Source organism: Primulina eburnea, chromosome 15 (assembly GCF_022965805.1).
Source record: "Primulina eburnea isolate SZY01 chromosome 15, ASM2296580v1, whole genome shotgun sequence".
Classification (NCBI taxonomy): Eukaryota; Viridiplantae; Streptophyta; class Magnoliopsida; order Lamiales; family Gesneriaceae; genus Primulina; species Primulina eburnea.
In genome coordinates, this window is record NC_133115.1 from 2682846 (window position 1) to 2710043 (window position 27198).

General features: G+C 34.2%; 4 protein-coding genes across 8 annotated transcripts; all 4 read right to left on the reverse strand.

Moving 5' to 3' along the window:
• Positions 1 to 2162: 2162 nt before the first annotated feature.
• LOC140814773 (B3 domain-containing protein Os01g0234100-like) lies at positions 2163 to 5526 on the reverse strand. 3 transcript variants are annotated; one of them, XM_073173865.1, is made up of 7 exons: positions 5415 to 5526; positions 5250 to 5321; positions 4186 to 4220; positions 3730 to 3874; positions 3442 to 3648; positions 3257 to 3338; positions 2163 to 3139 (listed from the first exon to the last, which is right to left on the reverse strand). In XM_073173865.1, the coding sequence occupies exons 1-7, from the start codon at positions 5436 to 5438 to the stop codon at positions 2418 to 2420; spliced, it is 1287 nt and encodes a 428-aa protein (XP_073029966.1). In that variant the 5' UTR covers positions 5439 to 5526; the 3' UTR covers positions 2163 to 2417. The 3 variants fall into 3 exon arrangements, with proteins under 3 accessions (XP_073029966.1, XP_073029965.1, XP_073029967.1); XM_073173864.1 differs by having other exon boundaries at positions 2163 to 3163; XM_073173866.1 differs by lacking the exon at positions 5415 to 5526 and having other exon boundaries at positions 2163 to 3163; positions 4186 to 4501.
• An 898-nt stretch (positions 5527 to 6424) lies between these two features.
• On the reverse strand, positions 6425 to 8941 carry LOC140815363 (B3 domain-containing protein Os01g0234100-like). 3 transcript variants are annotated; one of them, XM_073174488.1, is made up of 5 exons: positions 8854 to 8916; positions 8702 to 8788; positions 7673 to 7707; positions 7441 to 7499; positions 6425 to 7329 (listed from the first exon to the last, which is right to left on the reverse strand). In XM_073174488.1, exons 2-5 carry the CDS (start codon positions 8771 to 8773, stop codon positions 6617 to 6619), a joined length of 879 nt encoding a protein of 292 aa, XP_073030589.1. In that variant the 5' UTR covers positions 8774 to 8788; positions 8854 to 8916; the 3' UTR covers positions 6425 to 6616. The 3 variants fall into 3 exon arrangements, 2 of the variants coding, with proteins under 2 accessions (XP_073030589.1, XP_073030588.1); XR_012114354.1 differs by having other exon boundaries at positions 7570 to 7707; positions 8702 to 8941; XM_073174487.1 differs by having other exon boundaries at positions 8702 to 8929.
• An 846-nt stretch (positions 8942 to 9787) lies between these two features.
• On the reverse strand, positions 9788 to 13570 carry LOC140814215 (uncharacterized). Its single transcript, XM_073173133.1, has 7 exons — positions 13230 to 13570; positions 12509 to 12566; positions 11698 to 11778; positions 11403 to 11438; positions 11083 to 11322; positions 10854 to 10995; positions 9788 to 10720 (listed from the first exon to the last, which is right to left on the reverse strand). Exons 1-7 carry the CDS (start codon positions 13406 to 13408, stop codon positions 10239 to 10241), a joined length of 1218 nt encoding a protein of 405 aa, XP_073029234.1. The 5' UTR covers positions 13409 to 13570; the 3' UTR covers positions 9788 to 10238.
• Positions 13571 to 18105: 4535 nt separating this feature from the next.
• On the reverse strand, positions 18106 to 19854 carry LOC140814153 (uncharacterized). Its single transcript, XM_073173034.1, has 4 exons — positions 19481 to 19854; positions 19308 to 19381; positions 18898 to 19107; positions 18106 to 18419 (listed from the first exon to the last, which is right to left on the reverse strand). Exons 1-4 carry the CDS (start codon positions 19847 to 19849, stop codon positions 18350 to 18352), a joined length of 723 nt encoding a protein of 240 aa, XP_073029135.1. The 5' UTR covers positions 19850 to 19854; the 3' UTR covers positions 18106 to 18349.
• Between the last annotated feature and the right edge of the window lie 7344 nt (positions 19855 to 27198).

The window sequence follows — 27198 nt, forward strand, 5'->3', positions numbered from 1 at the left end:
GTAAACGGCAGTAAATGACAAGTCAGAGTAAAATAGAGTGCCCGGCAGGGAATAACAAGTAATGACAATGACAAGTGATGACAGACGACCACAAAAACTTGTTGCGTGTTTTCACCACCGCAAGTGTACGATGTCAAGTTTTAGTACTGGTTAGAGTACAGATATCGATCCCACGAGGAGTGTATATATAAATGTATATCAGTGCTTGTAATTAAAATAGTCCAAACTTTATCTAGACAATTCGATAGAATGGTTGATTTACTTAAACGAATAGATTGAAAACAAATAATTAATCTAATACCGGATAGAGGAAAATATCAAGGAGATTGGTTTGTTTGAACGAATTAATTGAAAATAATGAATTAATTAAATCACCGAATTGAGAAATAATAATGAGAGAAAATATCTAGAGAAATGATTTCACAAAGTTTCCACGACAATTATTCCAAGTTAAATTTATTCCTGAATTCCAATTATTTAATGGCCAAGAACACTTAATTATTTTATTCCTCATTTCCCAAGTGACGAATAAATTGTATCTATCAAACTTCGATTCAATTATTCTTAATAAAAATCCAAGTTTAATTAATAAATGCGGACAATGTTCTTACCTAAGCCTCGCTAAAGTTATACGTCTTCCGAACGCTATAAACATTTAACGATGTGTCTCTAAGATCTATAATCCTAGTCCCTCTCCCGAGTTGTAGAACAAATCAGACAACATACAATTTATGGCCAGTAAATTGCAGTCAACTCAATATAAAGAAACACAATTAAACATAAAGGAATTCAATCATATAAATAACCGAGTCAAATTATCGTTTTCACAAAGCTACGTCATTCTCTAGACTAGAAAATTAGTTCATGACGAAACTGAAATAAAAACAACGCATGTTCAAAGTTTTAGAGATTGAAATACGAGAAATGATAAACACGAAAGACAGATAACAAATCCGAAGTGTCGTCTCTGTCCCCAGATTCGTCGCTCTTCGTCTTGTAATTGATCTTCGCGTGTCTTGCCTTCGTCTCGCCTTCGCTCCCGCTCTTCTCCCTGTATTTTTCGTCCACAAAACGGCCTCCCTGATTCTGAACCCTTCTTTTCTTTTTTAATCCCTCCGTCGGGCCGTAAGTCGAAGCCCATTTAGTCTTGTTTCGCCGCCATTAGCGCCGCGGTGCTGAGTAAGTGGCGCCTAGGCGCCCGTCGTTCGTGAGCATTAGCGCTGCGGCGCTTGTCCCTTAGCGCCTAGGCTCTTGTTCTTCGGCAGTGAGGCGCCGCGGCGCTTCTCTAGGCGCTTGTCTCTCGGCATGCTGGCGCTGCGGCACTGATCTTGTAGCGCTGCGGCACTAGTCTTTTCGCAAATTGTGGCGCTGCGGCTCTGATTATTTCGCTGTTTTACGCTCAAAAACATCCCTGATTGCTCTCCAACATCCATAGTTGTATCTCCCTGCACTACACAAAAACAACAAAAACCAAGCATAAATCTGCTCGAAACCAGCATAGATCAAATGGATTAACAGTAAAATTAAGTGCAATTCTTGCACTTATCACATATGTTAAGATGAATGTGTGGAAAATCGCGGAATGATAGAATTAGGAATAAAAGGATTTTGGGCTATATAAGTGTAGCCTCCATAGAAGATAAGATTAGGGAGAGACGTCTAACATAGTTTGATCATGTGAAAAGAAGACCAGACAAGGTCCCAATCCGTAATATCCTAGATTGACAGGTTAATGGAAAATGTAGAAAAAGAGACAAGTCATTGAAAACTTGAATAAAGATGGTTAAACAGTATATCATATATCTTAGTTTAAGAGATACCATGTGAAAAAAATCACTTAGTTTGGAGAATTAATATCCATATAACTGACACTGCAACTAACAAGAATGTACGATGATGATATGTATATTATGAATTAGTTTGGAGAATAATATTTCGTTGCATTTTGACATGCTTAAATATACATGCATATCATATCGTTTGCATTATTATATATATCGCCATGTAAATTTGTCGCTTGAAGAATAAAAAATATTGGTTTTATAAAAAAATTTGAAAAACATCAACACTATGCCACCGCACGACTGATCATTTACCAAATCCAAATATCTCTCTCTCCCTCACACGCACACACACGCACACACACATATATTAAATTGATTTATGCAAAAACTCTCTCATTCAAGAAGTCAGGCCACAAGAGATCGGAGACAGAAGAAAGTGTGCTCACATTTCCATTCAACTCACAAAAGTAAACATATCTTCTGCCTCTAAGGTGGCATATTAGTTCTCAAGGATACCAAAAGAAAGCCACCATAGGAAATTCTAAGTTACACTTACACCACCAACCATCCGAGGTTTATCGAAACCATCGGTCCGGTTTATAGTACAAAATTTCTCCAATAACTGAAAGCTTTTCACCATGGAGCAGTAGCAATTCTATTAAACTCAGATCCCAGCCCTTTCTTCTCGCCATCTATCTCGGCCTCCAGATTTTTTATCGATTCTTCAAGGGCCGCTATACTTTTTCGCAATGCATCCATGGATAAGACTTTCTCATTCAAAGCTCTCTTTTTCTCCTCAACTTGCACAAATTTAGCACTGTTTGATTCGTTAATAGTTTGGTATTTGCGTGAAATCTTGACTAGCATATCTATCCGAGTACGTAGAAATCCCACGTTCATTCCCAGGTCTTCGAAAGCTTTAAGAGTGTTGTCCCAAGATTCCAAATTATGAAGAGAGGCAGCGAGACTTGTAGATTGTATAGCATCTGCAATATTCGAGGTTTCAGAAATCATTCCGGTGACAAGCTTGCTGCTAATGCCGGTCATACGGTCATGAAGAAACATCTTCCGACTGCAGCACAACTCATAATACGTCATTTTAGCATGCACTGGTAATTCCGAGTCCAGGATTAGGCCATCCACACAAATTTTGAAATCCACGAATCTTTTCATATCTTGAAATTTGGGTACAGATGCTGAAAACCGGATGCTTCCAAAGACATCGGAGCAAATATTAGCACGACATGGGGAAGGCGAATGGTCAAATTTAAGTCTTTCTGTAATGTCTTCTTGGTCGCTATCGTCCCAAAAAAGATCCCGCTTTTCTTCCTTTGCCCCCATACAATTTCTCGCGTCTTTCGCAATTTGATCACCATTTTCTGACAGTATCTTGGACGAGCAAATCACGATGTGATTCTTTGACAATTAACTTGCCAATGATTTAGTAGAAAATATGAGATGAATCGGCATACCAGTCACAGTGAGAACATCTTTTTTCGGATTTTGAATAGCACCATCCACTTTCGTTGGCCTGCATGCCCTCACAGTGTATACCTTAACATACAAAACAGCAATAGCTTTATATTTTAGCACATATCAACATCCACAATTTTAAATATAAAAACGATGTTTAAAAAGGGGGTGTAGAAAAAACGACCTTAAACTTGCAATGCTCAATCAGATGGAAAACTAAGACATCTCCCTTGAGTAATCTGTTAGCATTAGAGAAACTTTTCCATCCAACACGGAATCTACAATTGATAAACCTGTACCCGACACTGAATTCCTTCTCATTTTCGTCCACAAATACAACAGTATCCTTGTCAATCGGTAAATGTTTGTGGCAAAATTTCTTCGGTAAAACCTGTTGTCAAAAACGACGATTCCACAGAAAAGTGTCGCACAAACTTCATATAAATCATATGGGATAAAAAAATCGATTTACCAGATACTGTTCTTTACCACCAGGGACGTGCAGTTGAGTTAAAATCTTCAGACAACTTGGGAATTCTGGGGATAGATTAGCTTCAACCTTTTTAGCTCGTGTCAAGGCACAGAAACAACTAGCTGCGTTCACTGTAGCTCCTTTACTACAAGATTAGATAGAGATTGCAATAAGACAAATCTGGTAATAAAAAGAAACTCCTCATCAAGGCGAAGCCGGAAGTTGGTGTTTTTATAGAAGTATAAAACCAAATTCGCAAAATTTCAGGGTGAGGAATCATGTTTATGTGGATGTATAATAACTAATAAATGTTTAATAAAAAAATTAACTAAAAACTATACAGGTATGTAAAAGTTTAAAAGGAAGAGGACAACCGCCCCTCCAGCTCCGCGACTGCTTAGTCTTGTTTCTTGAGAGAAGCTAAATTTATATTTATTCATATGATTCAACACTTACCACATCACACGCCTACTCAAATTTCTATCTTTTTCCTGCTTTAAAAAATATTCTATTAGTAGATCCTTGCCATGGAAACAAAGAAACAAAGGTTATGTCATGAAAATCATCCAGCTACAAAGCACAATAGTTTAGACAACAAAACAAGAAAAAAAACTGAAAATACAAAAAAGATGTAAAAAAGTAATATAAATGCCATTAAAACATGATTCATATATAACCCTCAGAAGATACAACATTGTTTATCGCTTCTATCCTTAAACCAGTCAGTGCCAGTATGAGTCGAGGCGCCAGGAGATGGAGCAAGGCAAAATATCTGAAAAAATATTCTAATATAATCTATAACTTCCTTTCAAAAAAATTTAAATAAGCTTATCATCAAAGATATTAAATTCTCGCAATGGTATCGAATCACACGAAGAAAAGGCCCTAACCCAATCACACCCTTCAAGAGTGTAGGTTGCACAATTCAGTTAACCATTTGCACCCAAAGCATCCAGTCTAAGGACCTGTTTGTTTGACATCACATCACACATCCAAATCACTATCTTTCCAAGTGCACTAAGCTCCTAAGTTTGTTAGCTAATGCATAAACGATAGTACAGTCGTCGTGGAACCATGATTCGTGGAGTTGGGCCACTCCGGTAGTTGACACGACAAAGTTCCAGGCTAAAACAGGTGAACAACTACTGTAACACTATTTTTTTATTGAATATAGTTGATTTTCTAATATTTTTTTTTTAAAACAAAAAAGATCCACCACGGTTGTCGATGAAATGTCTATGGAAATAGAACGGCAGCCTCCACAATAACACATGCAGTCCCTTTCCCTTGAGAAAGCCTCCACAATCCACTCTCCTTTGAATATTTGGGGCATGTATCTTAATGAAATCTATAATGTTAAATACCGAGCCCACCTTTTCACCTCTAACACTGCATGGATTCTAACAGAAAGTTCCAACATCAGGCTATATAAGCAATAAAGCATTAATGGCAAATATTCAAAAAACGAAATGTTAGCAGGGAAGAATTTCAAGAAAATCGAAGTGAGGGAGTATTTTAACCTTCTTCTTCTTGTGCTCATCTTCGTACGATCTCTTTTTACTCCTCGAACTCCACATATTCTGACTCGACACCTACAAATTATTACATACAACTAGTCAAAACCCATTAAACTAAATGATCAGTATGCTAGCGAGCCAGAGAAACAGAAGAATCAAGAAAGAGACCTCAGAATCGGAGGAAGAATCCATGGTTCTTTAACCCTTTCAACAGATATTTTTTTGTCCTTTTTACGAAGATTTTTTGTGGTATCCGGACGTGTGTCTTTCCAATTTCCTACAGTTTTATATATATATATATATATATATATATATATATATATATATATATATATATATAACACATCTAAATTATAGTTTAACATCTTTAGACAATTTAACTAAGAGATATTAAAATATTTTTAATACCGAAACAAATGTACGTTTGATAATTTATATATTATATCATAAAAATTTGCGTGAGACGTTCTTACGGGTCGTATTTGTGAGACGGATCTCTTATTTAGGTTATCCATGAAAAAATATTACTTTTTATACTAAGAATATTACTTTTTATTGTGATATCGGTAGAGTTGATCCGTCTCACAAATTAGGATCCGTGAGACAATCTCACATGAGACCCACTCATATTATATATAAGCCTTGTGTTATGGTCACAACCCATAGTTTCCCATTAAATTTTATAAAAAAAAACTATTACGTATCATCATAATCATAAATATTAAAATAGTTATTCCTATTACTTACTAAAAAAAATTAACTCTAAAACTATAAATTTTAATTTAATCTCAAGAATTTTTCAATAAAAATTAATTAACGTCAAAATATATTATATTACACGTAAGAAAGAAGACTTAATTTTTTCACACACACAACATATGCAAATATCATGAGTAAATTTATTTGATTGAACATAATTACTATTCCATGCAAACTCCATTTCACAAAAATCATTTCAAAGTTAAATTAGCCAAAGAACTTCAGTTAAAGAGAAGTTTTTTGAATTTAATTTAACATTTTCATATGTAATTTTAAAATATCTTTATATATGTTAAAAATTTCAACTACTTAGACGTTGAACATTTGGATTTACTCAGAACGCAACGAAACGAAAGTAGCAGAAAACAAGTTTGAAAGATTAAAAATAAATAAATAGCGCAACAAAAATAAAGGATAGAGTATATTTCAAGAGATCGACAACAGAAGAAGAATGTGTGCTTACATTTCTATTCAATACAAACAAGTGAGCATAGTTTTTGAGTGTTTCACTATTTCTCAACAAAGCCACTAAACTCCACCATTGGAGATCGATCGGAAGCATGTACAAGTCTTGTTTTTCACTTGAAGTTTTTTGCGTAAAAGGGAGCTTCTTACCATGAAACAGTAGCAATCTCCTTAAACTCTAAGCCGAGCTCTTCGTTTTTACCTTCAATGCCGTCTATCTCGGCCTCGAGAATCTTTATTGATTCTTGAAGGGTTGCTATACTTTTTTGTAATGCTTCCATGGTTGAAACTCTCTCTCCCAAAGCTTTCTTTCTGGCTTCCACTTGTGCCAACTTCGCGTCTTTCGGTTGATTGCTAGCTTGGTATTGGCGTGAAATTTTGACTAGCTTATCTACCCGGGTACGAAGAAATCCAACATTCATGCCCAAGGCTTCGAAAGCTTTAAGCGTTTTCTCCCAGCATTCCAAGTTGTGAATAGAGTGAGTGACACTAGCAGACTTGATAGCATCTGCTATATTCGATGTTTCAGATATCACTCCGGAGACTAGCTTACTGCCGAGGCCCGTGATAAGATGGTCGTGAAGAAACATTTTTTGACTGCTGCATAGCTCGTAATACTTCACTCTAACATCTGTTGGTAATTCCGAGTCAAGAATTAGACCATCCACGGAAATCTTGAAGTCTTCAAATCCTTTCATGCCTTGAAATTTGACAACAGATGCTGAAAATTGGCTGCTTCCGGAGCAGCCAGAGTGTGAGCCGTCATGCTGCACTGTGGCAGGCGTAATGAGCTCTTGGTACCTGTACTGAGGTGAATGGTCCGGGAGTTCTTCCTTTACGATGACAGTTCTTGCATTTCCTGCCATTTGATCATCACCATTTTCTTTGGCATTTATTTTGGACGAGTAAATACTGATTTTTTGACAGTTTGAAAATGATTTAGCAGAAATAATGAGATGAATCGTTATACCAATAGTTGAAGGAACATCAACACTCGAATTTTGGGTAGCCCCGTCTACTTTTGTCGGCCTGCATGATCTCACAAAAAAATAATATTTTATAAAAAATTCAAAAGGGATGAGATAGGGATGGGGTTGACCACTTCTAGCAGCCTCCTCTGCCTCTGCAACAGCTTAATGCCTGCTTATCTTGTCCTTTGAGAGAAACTAAAATCAAACTTATTAATAGGATTTAGCACTTACCTCATCACAAACGTATTCAAATTTCCAGTTTTCTCCTATTTTAAAAATATTCTATTAGTTGATCCTTGCATTGGCAACAAAGAAGCAAGAAGATGATGGGGTGACATGATGAAAATCATCCAGCTATAGAGCGTAACATAGTCCATAAACCAAGAAAAATATTGAAAATGGAAAATAACATGTAAAATGCCATTAAAATATGAATGAATATCTAACTCTCAGAAGATTCAGTCATACAGCAATTTTTATAGCTTCTATCTCTAAACTAGACAATTCAGAGCAGAGGCTAGGAGGTGAGCAGGGAAGATCACAGAAAAAATCCTCTAGTACCTAAGATTTTGTATTGATTTTGAGTAGTATACATCATGCAAAACCACGTTATGGAACAAAAGGTAAATCATTCAACCAAATACTGAATCCTCTCGCTAGTCGTTGATGCAAGTTGCGCCCAAACATCCAAGCCGAGGGCCTCGTCTGGACATCAAATCCCCAAAATCTTAGCTTTCTAAAAACGTCATATGTTTATTAACCAATACACTAATTAATACTAGTTGAGTCACAGTGGGACCTAACATAACCGAACCGATTTCACTCATCGGCAAATATTCGATGCATGTAACGTAGTAAACTTAGTTCAATCTATAAGATGAACAAGGATCACCAATGTCTGGCCTTTTCGCCTTTTCCATTCCCATCAGTTCTCAACAAACTTCCAAATACTAGTCTACATAAGCCATAACCATAGTCCAAACTCCAACAAAAAACCATCTTTTAGTTGAAATTCATTAGTAATCCTACGCTTACATCAGATGCCGATAGGAACACATAAAACCTCTTCAAGAAATACTCGAATAAAACCAAATGCTAGCGGTAAACGTTTCAAAAGAACTGAAACAAAGGTGGCAGAGAATTCTTTAAGCGTGATGAAGGACATTTGAAGCATCGTCTAACACGGAGCATTCTTTCACAAGGCTTGATAAATCCCATTTCCAAATTAAGAAAGACAAAAAAAAGAGAGAACATTTTTACCTCCCCCTGGTGGTGGTTAGAACCCATTTCCTCACCGTCGTTTGCTCTTTTTTTCCCCCTCAATCTCCGCATCCTGTCACTTAGCACCTACAAATCAAACCCCATTATGCAAAATAATCAATCTGGTGGCTCGAGAGACAAAAGAAATCGACCTCGGAACGGAGGGAGGATCCTTAAATCTGAAAGAACCTTTCAAGTGTTTCTTTTTTTGGGAGTACGGGGGATGTGTGATATGTCGCATGACATTCCTCCTATTTGTGGGCAAATCTGATAATTTTGAATTTTTAAAGAATATTCATTTATTTATGGAAATTTAAAATAGCATCATCATGGGTTGCTTAAAAAAATAATAATTCCATTCTCGCGTTAACAATTTATCATAACAAAGTTATCTCACAAAGTTTGTCGAGTATAATTTAATTGATTAACGTGATTTACATATTACTGTATTAGTCAAAAATTTACTCACTATACATCAAATAATATCTAACGCGAGTTTTATTGTCATAAAAATTTTTAATTTGTGTAAGTTATATATAATTTTGCACAAATTATATATATATATATATATATATATATATATATATATATATAATAAAAAAAACTTATAAGAGTAACAATTTCTTTCTTTACATTTTTATGCAAGTCTATATATCTTTATATACAATCTATATAAAAAATTTATTTTAAAATCTTAATTTTATCCCCTTCAAAGGACTTTTAAATATGCTAAATTCTATGTTTATTCACACGCCTCACAGCATGTTCATGCATGGAAATTGGGAAATATAATATTTTGCCCCTAGAAAGTATAAAGTATCACTTGTGGGACACCATCAAGTGACCCCCAAGAAAAAACAGTTAAAAAACACAAGGAACCATAAGCCACGTGGCAAAATGTCAGAATGATGAGAGAAAGGCTCTCTAATTTCTAAAATTTTATAGTAGACTGGAACTTATGAAAAAGTTATCTTTCAATCCTTTCTTAATATCTATAAATTTGGTAAAATATCATTAATACAAAAAAATTGGAAAATGAGATGAAAACTGTTGTCTGTAACAGACAATCTGAACTGGAAAGTAACATTTAACATAAAAAGCTGGAACTCCTTTATTTATAAACATCGAATAAAAACTTCACAATGGCTCATCTTCTACAGGAATTTTACAAGCATTTTGATTACATTATTTATATATAAACACATGCTAATATCAAGCACAGCACTGTAAGCTAGTGGACTACTCCTGGTCGAGCTTCATCCCTCCTTATAAACACAAAAACTGAAAATGTTTTGAGCAGGTTACCTTGGCATAATCTAATACGTACATCCATCGAGCTCCACCTTCAGTGTCAAACTATAGTCAGTTTTTTACCCCATCAAATTCTAGATCACCTTGCATATGATCCAAAACCCATTTTTCCAAATATTGCAATACACTAATTTCGAACATGGTTTTATGTTATGTTTACTTCAAAAACTATGTATTCTCTCAACATCCAAGAACTTGCAAGTGCACAAAGTTACCTCAGAAGCTCTCACAATCTTGATCTATGCTTAATGCCACTGAATGGCGATCGCTTGTGTAATGAAGCAAGTGGCTCTCTGTTCAAGGCACCTGAGAATTTAATATCCCAACCTTCAACTGTTTTAGGGACACAGACGTTGAAAAGTACTTGACCGAGAACACTGTTGGTGTGCATACAAGGGCTTGATCGTACAGGTGACCTCTCTTTTTGGTCCTCCTGTGAGGACCCGAATTCTTTGTTGTTTTGATAAGCTAATGAACTTGGTAGAAAGAAGTGGTCGTTTGGCCCCACTGCAACTCTTTGGAAGCTTTGATTCGAGTCAACTGCTGCATTCTGGAGATCACAAATCAAATCGGAGATGACATCATGCATATAGTCCGTCCGAGATCTTTCTCCAAGTTTTTGTATTTTTTGGGAAAAAACTGAAACTGCCCGCTCGAGCAACTGTGCTATCGCAGATGTGTATTGCATTGTCAGATACTTGTGATGACCTAGAACATGTAATAGAACAAATACGTAAGCATGCATAAAAAATAAAAGATATAAATTTGTAATAAATTAAAAGAAATTTGACTAGCAGTGTAAATTTAAGACAATGGCAGACAACTGGTTTCAGACTAACACCTAGGTGGGCAGAGGAAGTCCACTTCACAACTTTTACATCACCCCCCACATCCTGTAAATGCTGAGCAAAGTTGCAGAGAGTTGAATATGGAGCCACACCATCATTTTCTGAGCTTAAAATGAGAAAGGGGGCACCCAAACCCTAGAAAAAAGGTAAAAGAATACAAGGGTGAGGCAGCAAAAGAGTCAAGAAAGGAATTGGAAAAGCACAGGCCAGTTGGTAACTTACAACTGATGAGTAAAGAGTTTGCCAGTACTCTGCATTTTGGGATCCAAACCTGGTAAGGAATAAAGCATCCAAGCTTGAAGTAACACCTTTTGCAAACAACGAAAGTAGCTTTGATGAACCAGGCATTCTGAGGATGGAACGGTGTAAAGCAAATCGGGCACCCAAGTCATCAGCAAAATCAACAGGATCAGAATCATAGATCTGGCCTGAGATGCAGCTTGCGATCAATCTACTATCCTCCTTCAAGTTACACAAATAGTTCAATAAAAGGGGGTAACCTCAATGCATAGAATAGATAGAAGACCAGGGACAAAATCTACCAGATTTAGCTCAACTTCAGAACGTCCTTCGATAATCTGCATCCATTAGAATAAGAATCATTTACATGCCACATGTAGAACAAGAAGAAAGTATTTTTTTAGTCCTATTTTACCATATAAAAGTGAACTAACTCCATCATCAGAGTGATGTGAGGCTTAATTGAAAAGGTTCGACAAAGTCGTCAAAGAAATAGTTTAAGAATGATTAATGAATGGAAAGAAGCAACACAAAAAAAAAATTTAGATGCAACTTTTGCATTTATCAGACATGAAAATGCTCATGTAGTGACTTTACCTGGAAAACCTTATACATGCAAGCTTTAGAACCACCTGAAAAGGAAGAAAAGACTACAGGACATAGTCCAGACCTTAGCTCCTGCGAATACAATAACACACGGAGTCGAATTTAATAACTGAATATTGATGAGCAAACCTAGGGGTGGGAAAAAATACCGAAATACCGAAAAACAGTACTGAAAAAATACCGAACTTACCGAAAAAATCGGTATACCGAAAATATACCGTACCGAAATTTTCGGTATCGGTACGAAATATTTTTTTTTTCGGAATTTCGGTATATACCGAAAATAATTTTTTATTATTATTTTTTTAAAAATTTAAGTTCGGTATATCGAAAAAATGTCGGTATACCAGCAAAATTTTCGGTGTCGGTACAGTACCGGTATGAACTTTTTTCATATCGAAAATTCGGTATACCGAATGTGCGGCACGGTATGGAAAAATTCCATACTGATATTTTCGGTACGGTATACGGTACCGTAGTTCGGTATGGTATACCGTCCGTACCGTACCCACCCCTAAGCAAACCATGTCTAAATTAACCACAAGAAAATATGATATCAACATGCGATTGAGATGATGTAGCATGAAGGCCATCACCATCGAGTCATGCTTGGGAAGTCAACAAGGTTAACCCAAACTAAGAAAGAAAAATATTTTTTTCATAATAATAACATGATTCAAACATCAGAAGCACAGAGGCCTGAAATAAATAGATAATTGAGAAAATTATTTAAAGCTTGTGTTCATAAGTTATTGTTCGATTTGCCGTTGATTTCACACACAAATATTGCAAACAGACTGACCTTGGCAATCTCACTGAGAACAGAAAAAGCAATTGATGTAGCTCTCTCAGAAATGAAACTGCAGAAAAATATTCCACAATCAAATGATATTTGACCAAAGAACAGAATCGGAGTCAAATGCAGATCACACACAAGACCAACTTTCCTTGAATAAGCAGGAAAAGGGACTAAAACAAGCAAAATAAGCAGTATGCATGTATCATGTGCCACAATTATTGACTGCAGGAGGGAGAATCTCATTCAAATATCTTTGTCTCGTGTGATTTTTCATCATACTGATTCCTAAAAATTGATCATATAAACGAATACGCGGCTCTGAAATCTAGCCATTTCAGTGTAATTCTTTCCCTTTTTTCGTTTTAAATATAGATATTACAATAATCCCAATTTCATTTCGCCACCATTTATTAGCTCGTGATTATCAATTTAGTGACACAAAACACACGCTTCAAACTTGCAGTTTTCGTCTATAATCAAGAAACAATAATTCAAATTTCAATCCCACTAAATGACAGAGCAAACTCGCTCATTTCATCTCACAAAGCATACAACCAGAACCAATTCAATCAATCGTCATAAGGTCGATTTTCCTCATACAGTAAGGCACTATTGTCCACAACTAACTAGAGTTCACTACTGCAAAATCTAGCTCAAAAAATTCAAACATCAGAGTCAGCCCACACCAAGGAAAAAAACAACTACTACGAATACAAGAGCGTACGGATTGAGATAATCGGAGCGGCAAACAAGAGAATTCCATCCGAAAGAAGAGTAGAGGGCGACGAAATCCTTCAATTGGGCTCCGCTAATCGACGCCCACGTGAAAACCACGACTATCCCCTTCACTTTTACCTCTTCTCCACGAATCCGCACCCAATAGCACCTCCCGCCGATGCTCATCGTCGACTAGAAACTCAAATCCAGTAGAATCGACTTCCCAATTTGGAGATTTGGGGGAAATGAAGATTTGGATTGAAGGGGGGATGTAGAGAGAGAATGTGACGAAGATTTGTTCCTGGTGGTAAATGGCCGAGTGAGATTGAGCATGTGCCAGGTCAGACGATGCGCACCACGCGCATTTTAGTGATATGTAATTCGAAAAAATTCAGCGACCCGAAATTGTCTCGGGTTGTGTCTCATTGGGCTTAAACAACTAGACTTCACGGCCTTAATACTGGTTTGGAATTGGGCTGATTTTATAAGCCCAAGCAAAGAAAATTTATACGCCAATGATTGAACCGATTACCGAATGCATGTGTGATTAATTAATTCAAGTTTTATCAGTGTGATGATCATTAATTGTGTGTGTTCTTTCAAAATATGAATTTGGATTTGAAATTGGATTTGGAAATTCAAGTATTTGAAATTTCATTTGGTGTTTGATTTAAAATTTAAAAATGGTATTTACAAATACATTTCTTGTTCGGAGAAAAAATGATTCGAATTTGAAATTTTAAAATTTTACTAAGCTACTCTTAGAAATCATCTAAACATAAATAACCCAAAGAAGTTTAAAAATTAATAATTCTTCTCTGTAAACTCAAAAATTAATTAATATTTATTAATCATATTTCACATAAATTAATGTGTTGGTGAAAAATGATGAAGAGAGGAAACAAAATTTCTATATAAGTTCTCAAAAATAAAGACGAAAACATAATAATATATATAATATTTACACACACACACACATATATAATATATATATATATATATATATATATAAATATATCAGTTTTGATATCATGCACACCTACCGTGCACACTTTTGTGAGCACCGATAAGGTGTCACTCACATATTGGATGTAATGAAATATAGAAAAATTGCTCATCTAATGGGTGAGTGATACCTCATCGATGCTCACAAAGGTGTGCACGGTAGATGATTATATTTATATATATATATATATATATATATATATATATATATATATATATATATATATATATCATTTTTTAAAGGGTAATCAACTATTTTAAAATATTGAAATTTGAAATCAGGAGGTTTCTCGAATTTGATATATATATATATATATATATATATATATATATATATATATATATATATATATATATATATATATATATATATCATTTTTTAAAGGGTAATCAACTATTTTTAAAATATTGAAATTTGAAATCAGGAGGTTTCTCGAATTTGAAAAAAAAAAATGAGAGAGGTTTGGTGGTGGAGCAAAGAAGCATATTAACAAAACCACCGAAAGTGGAGTGAAGTTTGCGTGAATCAGGCTGACTTCCCCAAATCAATTTCATTTGGATAAAAAAGTAGTTTATGCTTTTAAAATCCAAATCTCACTCAATCTCATCAAATTTGATGGGATTTGGATATACTCATGGAAATCCCATGACATCCGAATTTTTTTTTGAATCACCTTGCCAAACAGTAAAAATAGGATTTTGAAATCCAAATCCCATGAAATCCTTTCAAATCCTGGTTGTCAAACACACTGTAAATCAATAATTTAGGTCAAACATAAATTATTAATTTAATTATTGATATTTGTTATTTAATACAAGAATAAGATCCTCGAAGATCCATAATTGATCGAGAAGTTTAATAATTTATGTTATATGAAGTACATCTCAAGAATATGATCTCACATCTTATTATTGTATTAAACATGAAATACTCATGATGTATTGATAGATTTAATAATTCATGTTACTTTGATTTATATCTCAATATTCGATTTACCTTATAGATTATATATATACACATGCATACATACAATTTTTCATAGTACATTTTTGTGAAATCTTTTATTCGTTTAAAAATTGAAAGAGTACATTTATCCATATTAGAAATGATGGATTATTGTTGGACTTGGACTTTTGTAGTATTGAGTTTGGTCCATTTGAATGAGAAATTGGACTAGCTTGTGGATGATAAGTGGGAAGTGTCCCACATAGGAAAAAGAACAAGGCATTAGTGAGCTTATATTGATTTACACTTTGTAGAGGTGTAAGTAAGATAGGTCAAGAGGCTCTCTCTCGCGCGCGCAGGCGCAGGGGGGTGCAAATCATGGGCCCGATTTGCAGTGGAAAAAGGCTTGACTTGTGTGAGCGTATACCTGGGCGCGTCGAATGTCGGACCGATCAAGGCAAAATTTCCCACCAAGGTTCACCTGGCTTTTGCTAATTTTCTTTTTCGAAATTTCAGTTATGAATGACCTTCGAGCTGGCTGACTCTTCACATGGCTCGCGTGACTGTTGGTGCTCCAGCTGGGTGACGGTTGGTGCTCCAGCTGGGCTGGCCTTTGGCCTTTCGGATGACCAACAGTTACAGCCGGAGTGCCTATAAAACAAAGGCAGCATCAAGTCTTTCAAGAGTAATCCATCACACTCAGATTTTCGAAGCTTCCTTCTGCTACCCTGTCTCGGCACCCGCTGCTTCCACCGGCTGCTGCTCTTCGGTCGTCACGCTTTCTCGTGATAAAGTTCAAGTATTTTTTCGGTTCGCCGTGGTGGTGCCTTGTGCTACGGTACTACTGGTTTTCCGTTGTATCCTGAGAAACAGACGTCCGCGTTCAGCCTCACAGCACACACCGGAGGAGACGAATCTGTTTTAAAGACACTGTATTTTCATACAGGCCTCGGTTTGATTTAATTTGAGCATTATTCTACTGTTTTGTTCACTTTACTACATCGCTTGTTTTAGTGCACGCTTGTTTTAGTGCACATTTTCGCTTTACTACATCGCTTGTTTTAGTTGTGCTACCTCTTCTGTTCGCAATAATAGTACATTGTTCTCGTGTTCCTTTCTATTTGTGCATATACGTTTTGGTTAACAAGAAATCTCTCAAATAATTTAAAAATTCTTCTAGTTAAAAAAGATAAAGAAAAAGAACAAGTGCCACCAAATAAAAATAATGAAATTTCGTACTATAATTGAAAAGTGTCTACTTTTATCAGAATTTTCAAATCATGCCCAATGGATACTAAGGCAAAGAAATGTAAAAATTTGTGTGATACGGTCTCATATGTTGTATTTTGTGAGACATATATCTTATTTGGGTCATCAATGAAAAAATATTATTTTTTATCCTAAGAGTATTATTTTTTATTGTGAATATCGATAAGTTTGACACATCTCACAGATAAAGATTCGTGAGACTGTTTCATAAGAGACCTACTCGTTAAAAAAATAAAAGATTGTTGAATTCAAGGCATCCTTTCTCGACTTAACCAATAAATTAGCAACATTCTTTCCTACTTTGGATTCCAATGCTTCCTTTTACAATATATAATTTATATATTATAAATATATAATAAAATAATGTGCATCAGATCCAAAGCACATGGAAGCCATTTGGAAAACACTCCATCAATCAACCCACATGCATCACTAATGGACACAATACTTGCATTATCTCTTCTAATTAAGTACTTTACTTTACATGTTTCAATCTGTGCCAAAAGCCCTTTTCTACTTCTTCTTCTTTTTTAACCTTTGTATCAATTTACTTTTTGTAAGATCGGATCTACTTATATGTTTGGTGAGTCAACGGATGCTTAAGTTGTTTAAATTAGGATAATTAAATTCAGTGTTCTCGATGTGTTATCTATCTATACATTTTGGCCTTAATAAAAAATATAAAAAAGAAAATTTTAATAAATCAATCAATATGATATTAGTCCTGGCAGATCAATATAAAATATTAAAAGATTTTAGAGTTTAAAATTTCAACTCAGGCATAACCAAATTTCTGGCTCCGCCACTTAACATGATACGTAAGATTTGATCCATTTCACTAGGAAACAGACGCATTCAATTATATTTTACTAGCCAAAGCCTCGCTGCTGGTTTAAAAGATCTATCTCGAAATAAACAATTTTCAAAATGAATTCACAAGGCCCACGATGTGTAGTTGCATGTAAATATCATAGATAAACTAATAACGTATATATATCAGCATGTCCGAATGGAATATATTGAAATGGCGACTTTGGACATTTATCCAAATCAATGGAAACAGCACAAATATTCCCCATACAAAGAAAAGCCCTTTTCATTATTTTTGTTACTTGTTATAAAAACAAATTCATAAAAAACTAATTTGATGAAAACCCCATATATCCCTTATCTGAAAGAGATTTCAAAAATATTTTATAAGGAAGTCATACTTCAAAGTAATTAAACACCAGTACACCACCCTTTTATATATGTGGGGATGTGGTGCATACTGAACTTATGGTGAGTAAGTATCACGACAGTAAATTTTTTATTGTAATTTTTTTAGTTGGGAGATAAATTTGTTACAATTGAGCATCGGACATGAGACTTTGTTCTAAATTTGAGATATTGCTTTCGCAAAAATATAAATTTTAACAAAAGCTTCTTATTAAAAATATAAATGTTATCTCTATTATTTTAAAACCTTTTCCATGTTATATATCTAAAGAAATTTGGCTCAAACCACATGTCCAAATTAAATTCCAGGGAGTATGTCTCTTATGAGACGATCTCACGAATTTTTATCTGTGAGACGGGTCAACCCTACCGATATTCACAATAATGTATACTCTTAGCATAAAAAGTAATATTTTTTCATGAATGACCTAAATAAGAGTTCCTCTCACAAAATACGAAACGTGAAACCATTTCACACAAGTTTCTATCAATTCCAAGGTCTTCTTTAGTTGCTGAAAAGTAAATGGATAGAAAGCGAAGAACTCTAGCAGCTTTTTCACATAATTATGGGAATAGCTTCTACACAAGAGAGAGCTAGGCAATATCATGAGAAGATGGAAACAGAAACTTTCTAAAAGGAAATAAAAAATGGATGATTTGTTTTTTCCTTTCTAAGTAAGAATTATCATTCAAGGCTGTAACCGAACCCAGTGGTATCTTCCTTCCAATGGAACGTCCTTCAAAAAATCATAGTTATACCTGAAAACAGAAGGACAGCACTCAATCAAATCATTTTTTTGCTTCTTTAAGTTGCATAAACAAAAATCTCCAAAACATTTTCCAGTGGTGGTTAATGATTAACACATCCATCTACAAAAATAAGGGAGAGAAATGTTGAATTATTAGAAAAATAATTGAAATTCTATCGAGTCCACAAATTCATGAGACGTTCACTTCTCGATTCAACTTTAATCTTTTAAACCATTTTGCAAAAAATCGGATGGTACTGGCTTGAAATTAAATATTTTTGTGACCATGAGATAATGTAATGTATTATTATTTAAAAAAATTATGTATAGAATTTAAAATATTTGGATGATATTTGTTAACCAACTCAATAATAAAAATCACACAGATTTTTCTCCAGAGTAATGTAATCTGCAGCGCAGTGGTACCTAACACAAATGTGTGTAATGATTACATGCATATGTGAATTGTTGCAAAAGGTAACACTCACTTTTCAGTGAATCGATTCTGGTCGCACTTTTCTGCAGCCGCGAAGAATTCTTCTATCTCCTCAGACGATGGCATCTTCTCTGCCGCCGGCGATGCGAGATCCCGGAGAGATTTCACCGCCTGCGACAATTTTTTCTTCTTTGCCGTTGAGGATCCCATGGACACTTCCTCGGAGTCTCCACAACGCTCGCTTGTAGGAGGAGAAAGGTTACTGAAAAACCATAGCAACAGCACAACAAATTTAAAACACCAGATGAAACGATGAAAAATTAATGCTAAATTGAATGAATATTCACTTGAAAAAAGTGAGTAGAAACGGCTTTTCTATTTACGGATGGATATAGCGAAATTCAGAATTTGAAACGGTGAAATTAAAGAATGGGAAAATGATCAATAAATTTATTTACTTACAAACTAAAGCCGCCATTGATGGGCGTTGAGCTTTCCGTTTCGAAACCATCGGGCTCGGACTCCGAAACAACATTCTGAAAGGAAATAGGAACGATTAATGATGAAACTGAATTCTATATGTTTTCACAAGTACAATTCTCATTAGAAACTGAGTTTGAATTTCAAACTCTCACTTCCAGATCTGGTGATCTCGATCCTTTCTGCACATCGTCGCCACTTGACTCATTATCATCCTCAGAGCATCCATAAGCTACCGACGCCGCCGACGAAAGTGAATTCTCAGGTAATTTCACGTCTCCGGAGTCCATATTTCCATGCTCAGAACACAGCCTCCTTTTCCTACATAAAATCAGCTGCACATCCTCCTCCTCCGCCGCCGCCATAGCTTTTCTCCTCTCACTTATCTTCAGGTATTCCGCCATCTTTTCTCCACCTATACATACATAGTATATACATGCGCGTTTTGCATGTGTGTGTGTGTGTGAGAGCGAGAGAGAAGTTGCCTTTAGAAGCTGAAAGCTCGATTTCTTTTGTCTTGACATGTAGCTTTCAATACCAGACTTGGCACCGAAAAATTGACGGGGGGAGGAAGGGCAGAACGGGAAGTTCGTAAAGATGGCGCTTTGATCCAACGGTGGAGATCAAATGAGCGGTTAACGTAGCATGTGGTCCTGACTCCGTTAACGGTGAGCGGGCACATGGGAATGCCGTTACGAGAGATCGGGACCCCATGAGGGGGATAATTATGGCGGCAGGACCCAATAAAAACCAGACACGTGGAGAGATGGAGACCGGCAGTAGCCGGTTGGGGGACTGGGGAATCTCGGAATGACCGCGGATTTGTTACAGTATAACTGAAAATCAATGCGAGGAGAAAACTTCATGCGGTTGGTTCGGTTAGTTGTGTTTTTGTGAAGTACTCATTTGCCAAAACTGGATGAATTCTTTGTTCGTTTTATTTTTTTATTATCTATTTCTCAAAATTCACGTTTGGTATAATTAAATCGATGAATTTGAAATTAAGCATTTTAATTCCATAAATTTAAATTTATTTACGATGTTATGATAAATTTATTTTATATAAATTTGAAATTCACTGATTATCAGTTAGGAGTGCATACTAGTCAAATCGAGATCAAGTATCGTACTATTCGAATTAAAACCAATTTAAATTTTTTATGTTAGAGCTTGACTCGAACTCGATCGAGTATTCAATTTCAAGTTATGGCTCGACTTGTGAAAACATCGTACTCTAGCTTGAAAAATTTTGTATATATATTAACAAAAATACCCTTAATATATTTATATATATATATATATATATATATATATATATAATCTAAAAATTAATATTGTATAGTTACTTATGTTTCTCATGAGAATTAAAACTCAATATGTCAAATCAAGCTTGATTCGAGTTTTGATAGAGTTACTCATGAGCAATTTGACTTGTTTTCCTTTTTATGGATTATGTCATTTCATTGATCCGTACTAAATACTGCTGTAATGAATCCCCTTATTTTTCCCATTAAACCTCTCAATGAAATTCATGGTAACACTCATAACGATCAACTATACGAAGTCTCATTTTATTCCGGAAGCTCGTAGCATTGATCCTGTTAAATCCCAATTTAGTACTTCTTATGTGCCAATAATGCCTACGTCTTCAACTCGTTCTACTATTAACATTTTGTAATTATGATCAAGTACAAATATATTGGTGGGGAGTAATGTCTACATTATAGGTTTGATTTATTTATTTTTTCAAAACAAATCTCTTCGTGTAAATTGAATTTATTCATTCCATCGGAAGCTTGGAATTCACAAGTTAGACTAACAACATGATTAAAATATAACATTCAAATTTTATTTTAAACAATTACAAATACATTAAATTTTACCAATCAAACCAAATTAAAACTGATTATTCTTGCAAAAAAAAAAAAAAAAGAATCATTATTTTTTTATTGTAACAACCCAAAATGATGATGATGATGATAATAAAATTAAAAATAAAATATACATATATAATAATATAATTACTATTAAAATAATAATAAGAATAATAACAACAATAATAATAAAATATACATATATACACCATAATCGCTACTTATGCGACAAAGAATTTCGCTACCTTAGGACAGTTAGAATTACTGCCGTAGTTTGCTTATTCTAAAAGTCATGTGTGAGAGGTGTCAAATTTCTTAGACACTGAGCATCATATTGTCATCTATATTTGCCTATAAATACCCTCATGATATCAGGAAAAAATAAGAAAATTCGTTCAAAAATTCAATAGAAAAGAGAGATAAAAATTGGTGAGAAAATGACAAAAAATGAAAAAAAAATTATTCAAATAAGAAATCAGTGTCAAAATAATTCTAAAAGATTTACCTAACATCCTATCACACCCAGAAATAAGTTTTGCATGAGGTGTAACAAAACGATTCAAGGATTACTTCAAAAAAATCAAAATAATGAGAATCTACAAAAGTATATTTCCAAAAATAACATTTTTTGATTTCATGTTCATCCACTTGAAACTATTGCTCAACGCTTTATTCAAGGTTCTGTTATAACATAAATGTGGTTATTTAGGTTGAGTAGGATTCATGTATCTTAGTAAACTGTTCAGAAAATCATCGGAAGCGACTATTTTCTGGTAGCAAAGTTGCTAGCCATCCAGTTTTAAAATTCAAATTTTGGGCAAGATATGTTTCTTTTCTTGGAAAACTTTGTATGCAAAAATTGTAGATCTTGATGAATGAAGTTTGCTCAGAAAAACTCGGTCACGCGTGGCGTTGGAGTCACCTTCACGCGCCGCCCCGATGACCGGAATTTTAGTGTCCGGAGGTTTCTGCACTTATTGTACACTATAATTTAAAATTTCAAATCTTTAGACTAGTCCATGAATTTATATGATTTTTTGAAGGTAAAACAAAATCAAGTTCCAAAAAGTTTTGGTATTGTTATCTTCAATTTTGATGCTTCCGGATTTCCATTATGCCTACTATTTTTCAGCTTATGTATAGAAAGTAAAAAATTGAACATAATTCCCAGTATGCTCAAGGTCCGGTCAATGGCCATAAACAGTAGAGTAAGTCTTCTTTTTCGTGCCGGAAACCCATAGTCAACCAGCCTGAAAATACACGATCTGGATAGAATGATTTAGAATTAGAAAAAAACTTTCTATAATAATTTATTGCATTTTACAAAATACACCTACTGTGAAAATTTCATGATTTTTGGAATTAATTTATAATTATCATGATTTTTCTCGTAATTTTAAAGTGTGTGAAATCACCAAATTTAATCAAAATCTGAACTTAGACAAATTAACTATCGAGGAATCTTACTAACACGTGAATTATCACAAAATTGATGAATATATGATAATGAATCAATTGGATTATCAAAGCAAATCACTGAGTAAGATAGAAAGGTGAGGTTTATTATTCACGTTATTTTGACTTGTTTGGTATTTGGTCTGGAATTTATCGTAATTCTCTCAACTATTAAAATTTCCATACACTGCAATGTATTGAATAAATCGACTCTGGTGTATTTGATTATTGATAAAATAAATGAGATATGATTGAAACAAACGACTGAATGGAGCCGGAATAACGGTCATGGTACCAGATTTTAGTCCACTGGATAACATGGCTTAGGCCAGAAAGTGAGTCTAATGAACAACGGGTTCAATTTCGGGTATCACTACAAGAAAAACGCCATACAATAACACACATACGACAACGGTTTTTGTGAAAAACCGTTGTCGTAGAGTTTTTCACAACGGTTTTAGAAAAAACCGTTGTCTTTTGAACAACATGACTTGGGTCCGGGATAGAAAGTTCACATTGGCTCGTACTAATAATTATACAGATTCTACATGAGTATATGGAGAAAAGTGTTATACCAAATAATTGTGGGAGTCATCTCTTTAGCCTGCATATCCATTCTAGCATAGGGACAGTCATGACATAATACTTCATTTCTCTTTCATTTCAAAACGTCTAACCTATTGATCAATTTTGAGATATCATCATGATTCATTTGTCGCACACACACACACACACACATATATATATATATATGACGTCTGGATGATTACCTCACTAAGTCATCAAATACTTAACCTATATTTCTTCCATTTACTTTAAATTCCATATATAGGGGAACCAGAGCCACAACCGAAGGAAAGACAAACATTGTGTTAACTAGTAGATTATATTGTACTACATTGTAAAATAAACTAAAGTATGATTGTGTAGAAAAACGTTCGTTTGACATCATGCTAAGAATTCAAATAAATTATAGTAACGCCTCCTCTATTATTTTTATATTATATTTATATTTTGAGTGGGTCTCATATGAGATTGTCTCACAGATCCTAATCTGTGAGACGTGTTAACCATACTCATATTCACAATAAAAAGTAATACTCTTAGCATAAAAAATAATATTTTGTCATGGATGGCCCAAATAAGAGATCCGTCTCACAAATACGATCCGTAAGACCGTCTCACACAAATTTTTACCTTATATTACAACTATATAATAATTAGCTTTACATTATATTATACATTCAATTTTTGGGGCCCACATTTATATTTAATGTTGAGCAAAATAATTGTCCTTGTTGACGAGAACAATCGAAATTTGACGCTTGCACTTCTGTACAAGATTTGAATTGTACCGTTACTCTTAGTGCAATTATCGAGAGAAAGATTGTTGGATGTAATAATTGTTCATATTGTTATAACAATAGAAACGTGAGGTTTGATGTCGTACAAGATTTGAGTTGCACAATTATCAGCGATTATAGTTTTTGATAAAACGATAAACGTTTGATCCTACATTTAATTTTTATTTTGAATTGAATATCGAGGAAAAAATTATTCGATTTTGGCTAAAGTAAACTTCATGTATATTGATCTTAACGTAGTACTTCAGTTGGAGTATAAATTTACTTTCTCAATGTTTTTATATCAATTAATATTGATATTTGGTGAGTGCAAAATTTAATGAAAGGGAATAAACTCATTAAATAAAGAAAAATAAATAGGTTGAAGCACGACGCCGTTGCGTCAGCTCTGGAAGGGATTCTGTGCAGGTAATAATGGCAGTATTATTAAAACGGGTCAGTCATGGTAGATGAATTTCATATTCTCGTATTTATTTTATTTAATTAATGGGGAGAGTCAATCAATTATGTAAAAATTTGGATTAAATCTTTTAAAACTCCCATATAAATATTTGACACATGGTTTATGAAAATTAACATTTTATGAATAAATTATGAGTAGGTCTCTCTTGTGAGACGGTCTCACGAATCTTTATCTGTGAGACGAATCAACCCTACTAATATTCACAATGAAAAGTAATACTCTTAGTACAAAAATTAATGTCTGTTCATGGATGACTCAAATAAGAGATCCGTCTCACAAAATACGACCTGTGAGACCATCTCACATAAGTTTTTGCCATAAATTGAATACGAACTCAATTGTCAAATTTTTGGCTCAATTTTGGTTACTTTTGGGTAATGAAAACCTACAAGTTCATGGCCCATGGGTCTTGAGGATGAAAACTTAAGAATTTAGGGACGATACGAGAATATTCCAGAAGATTTGGAGTTTAATAATAAATTTCGATTTTTTGGTCTTTTAAGAAATTTATAATAAAACAGAAAATGTATGATAAGAGTGAACTAGTTTATAATAAAACAGAAAATGTATGATAAGAGTGAACTACTTTATTTTTAAAAAATGGCTTGTCCTAAAAAAAAAGTTGTACATTTAGTAATAAAGAAACAGGATACATTTTGGGCATAGAGTTTTAAGGCGTGTTAAATGAATGTACTAGAGGGAAGGTAAATACATGTAAATGTTTGAGGACCACCAAGCACAAACAACTTACAAATCTTGGTGAAATGTTTGATTTTATTAAGCGTTGCTGGATTTAATGGCGCGAATGTAAATTTTTTTATTGGTAACCCTTATTTCCTATTTTTACAGGTAGACTAGCCAAGGGCTGAGTCAAACTTGGACTCGAATCAGAAATGACCCGTGATCAATGAGCCGATTAATCATGTCAATGGGTTTGACTCGTAAACTGTGACTGGAACCGATGAGGACAGAGTCAAACCTAGACCGAATCGAAACTGGCCGGTGGTCAACGGGACGGTTAACCCATTGACTGGAACCACTCTAAGGTGGTCACGAATTGTCCTGAGGAGGTCTGGTTACGGTTTAGGGGTGTAAAACTCGTCGACCTGTCAGGTTGGACGGGTTCTGCCTGACGGGTTAGTCAATCTTTTTATATTTAAAATGAACAGCTACGATCGGTTGATCATATGACCATTGAAGATCTACGGTTACATCAACCCACCGGATCAGCCTTTTTTTTAACTATTAATTTTTTTTCTTGAAATCAACTACCGTGATTTTATGTCAATGACCACGATGACATGGCCGTTGTGCAACGTCCACCCTCCAGGTTGGCCAGGATCCGAATCGGCGGGTCGACCATTGCAATTTTTATCCGAAAATTTTCTATAAATACCCTCGTCCCTTCATTTTTTTCCACTTAATTTTCTCTCAATCTCATTGGCAAAATTATTCATATATGAATATTACATGTCAAATTTTAAATTTATGTGTTCAAGACGAACTAAAAAATTTATAATCACATGTTCAACCAATTAAGAACATAATTCATTATTTATGACACATACCAAGTTATGAAACAATGTGAAATTTTTTATAAAATAAATATTATAAGGTCTAAACGGTTTGCACGAGACGTTCCAACTTGTTTGAATTCAACATATAAATTTTTATTATCATTTTTTAATATACATATTTAATATTTATATATTTTTCCATCAACATCTTCAAACTCATTTTATTTATTTGTTTCCAAAGTAATGAAACATATGCATTGATGTTTGTGAAATTTTAAAAGTTTTTAATGATGTTAGTGACTAATTATCTGATGTTTATTATTGTATTTTTCATTTATTTTTATTACATTATTGCAACATTGGATTTATTTTTTGTGAACGTATTAAATGTAATGATGATGTTTTAGTTCAATGTATTTATGTCATGAAAGAAAAATGAGAAAAATAATTTTTACAAAGTCCTAAAATATATTTATGTACTTTTGTTTTAGATCCTAGAATTAAATTAGACGAATTACAAGAAATATTAATATTATATCATGAATATTTAGACCTTGTTTCGGAAACGATTGCTAATATCTCATTGATTTTCTTTAATATAAAAACTCATTTATATTATATTTGTAATGAATATAACACCAAATATAGTGGATAAATTGTTCCACATTAAACAAATTTAACTAATACTCGTAAAATTACTTCTAAATTTACTGAAACATAATTTTTATTAAGACAGTGAACGAAACGTCCGAGGATCCTCAAGTTCCAGTCAGGTATTTGCAAATTATTTTACCACTACTTTCCATTTTAGTGATGTCGATGTGGGAAATTTCGGCATTTTGCGATTGTGGTCCCAAAAAACATAAATATATCCAATTTTGTCTATAATAGCAAAAGAAATTCTAACTTATCCCGTTTCAACGGTGACAGTAGATTAAACTTTTAATATTGAAGAAAAAGAGAGAAGTTTTAACTTAAAGCCGGAAATTTTGGAAATCCAATGTTTGTTCAATGATTAGTCAAAAGCTGCTAGCTTAACACAACATATTAAAAACTACGAAGAAGACCAAGAAGAAACCGAGCGAACATCCGGAACGACGGAGAAAATGCGAGTGAATATGATTGAACATAATGAAATATAATATATTTTTTTATAAATTTTGAAAGTTCGAATGTAATAGAATTTTTATTGAAGAAATG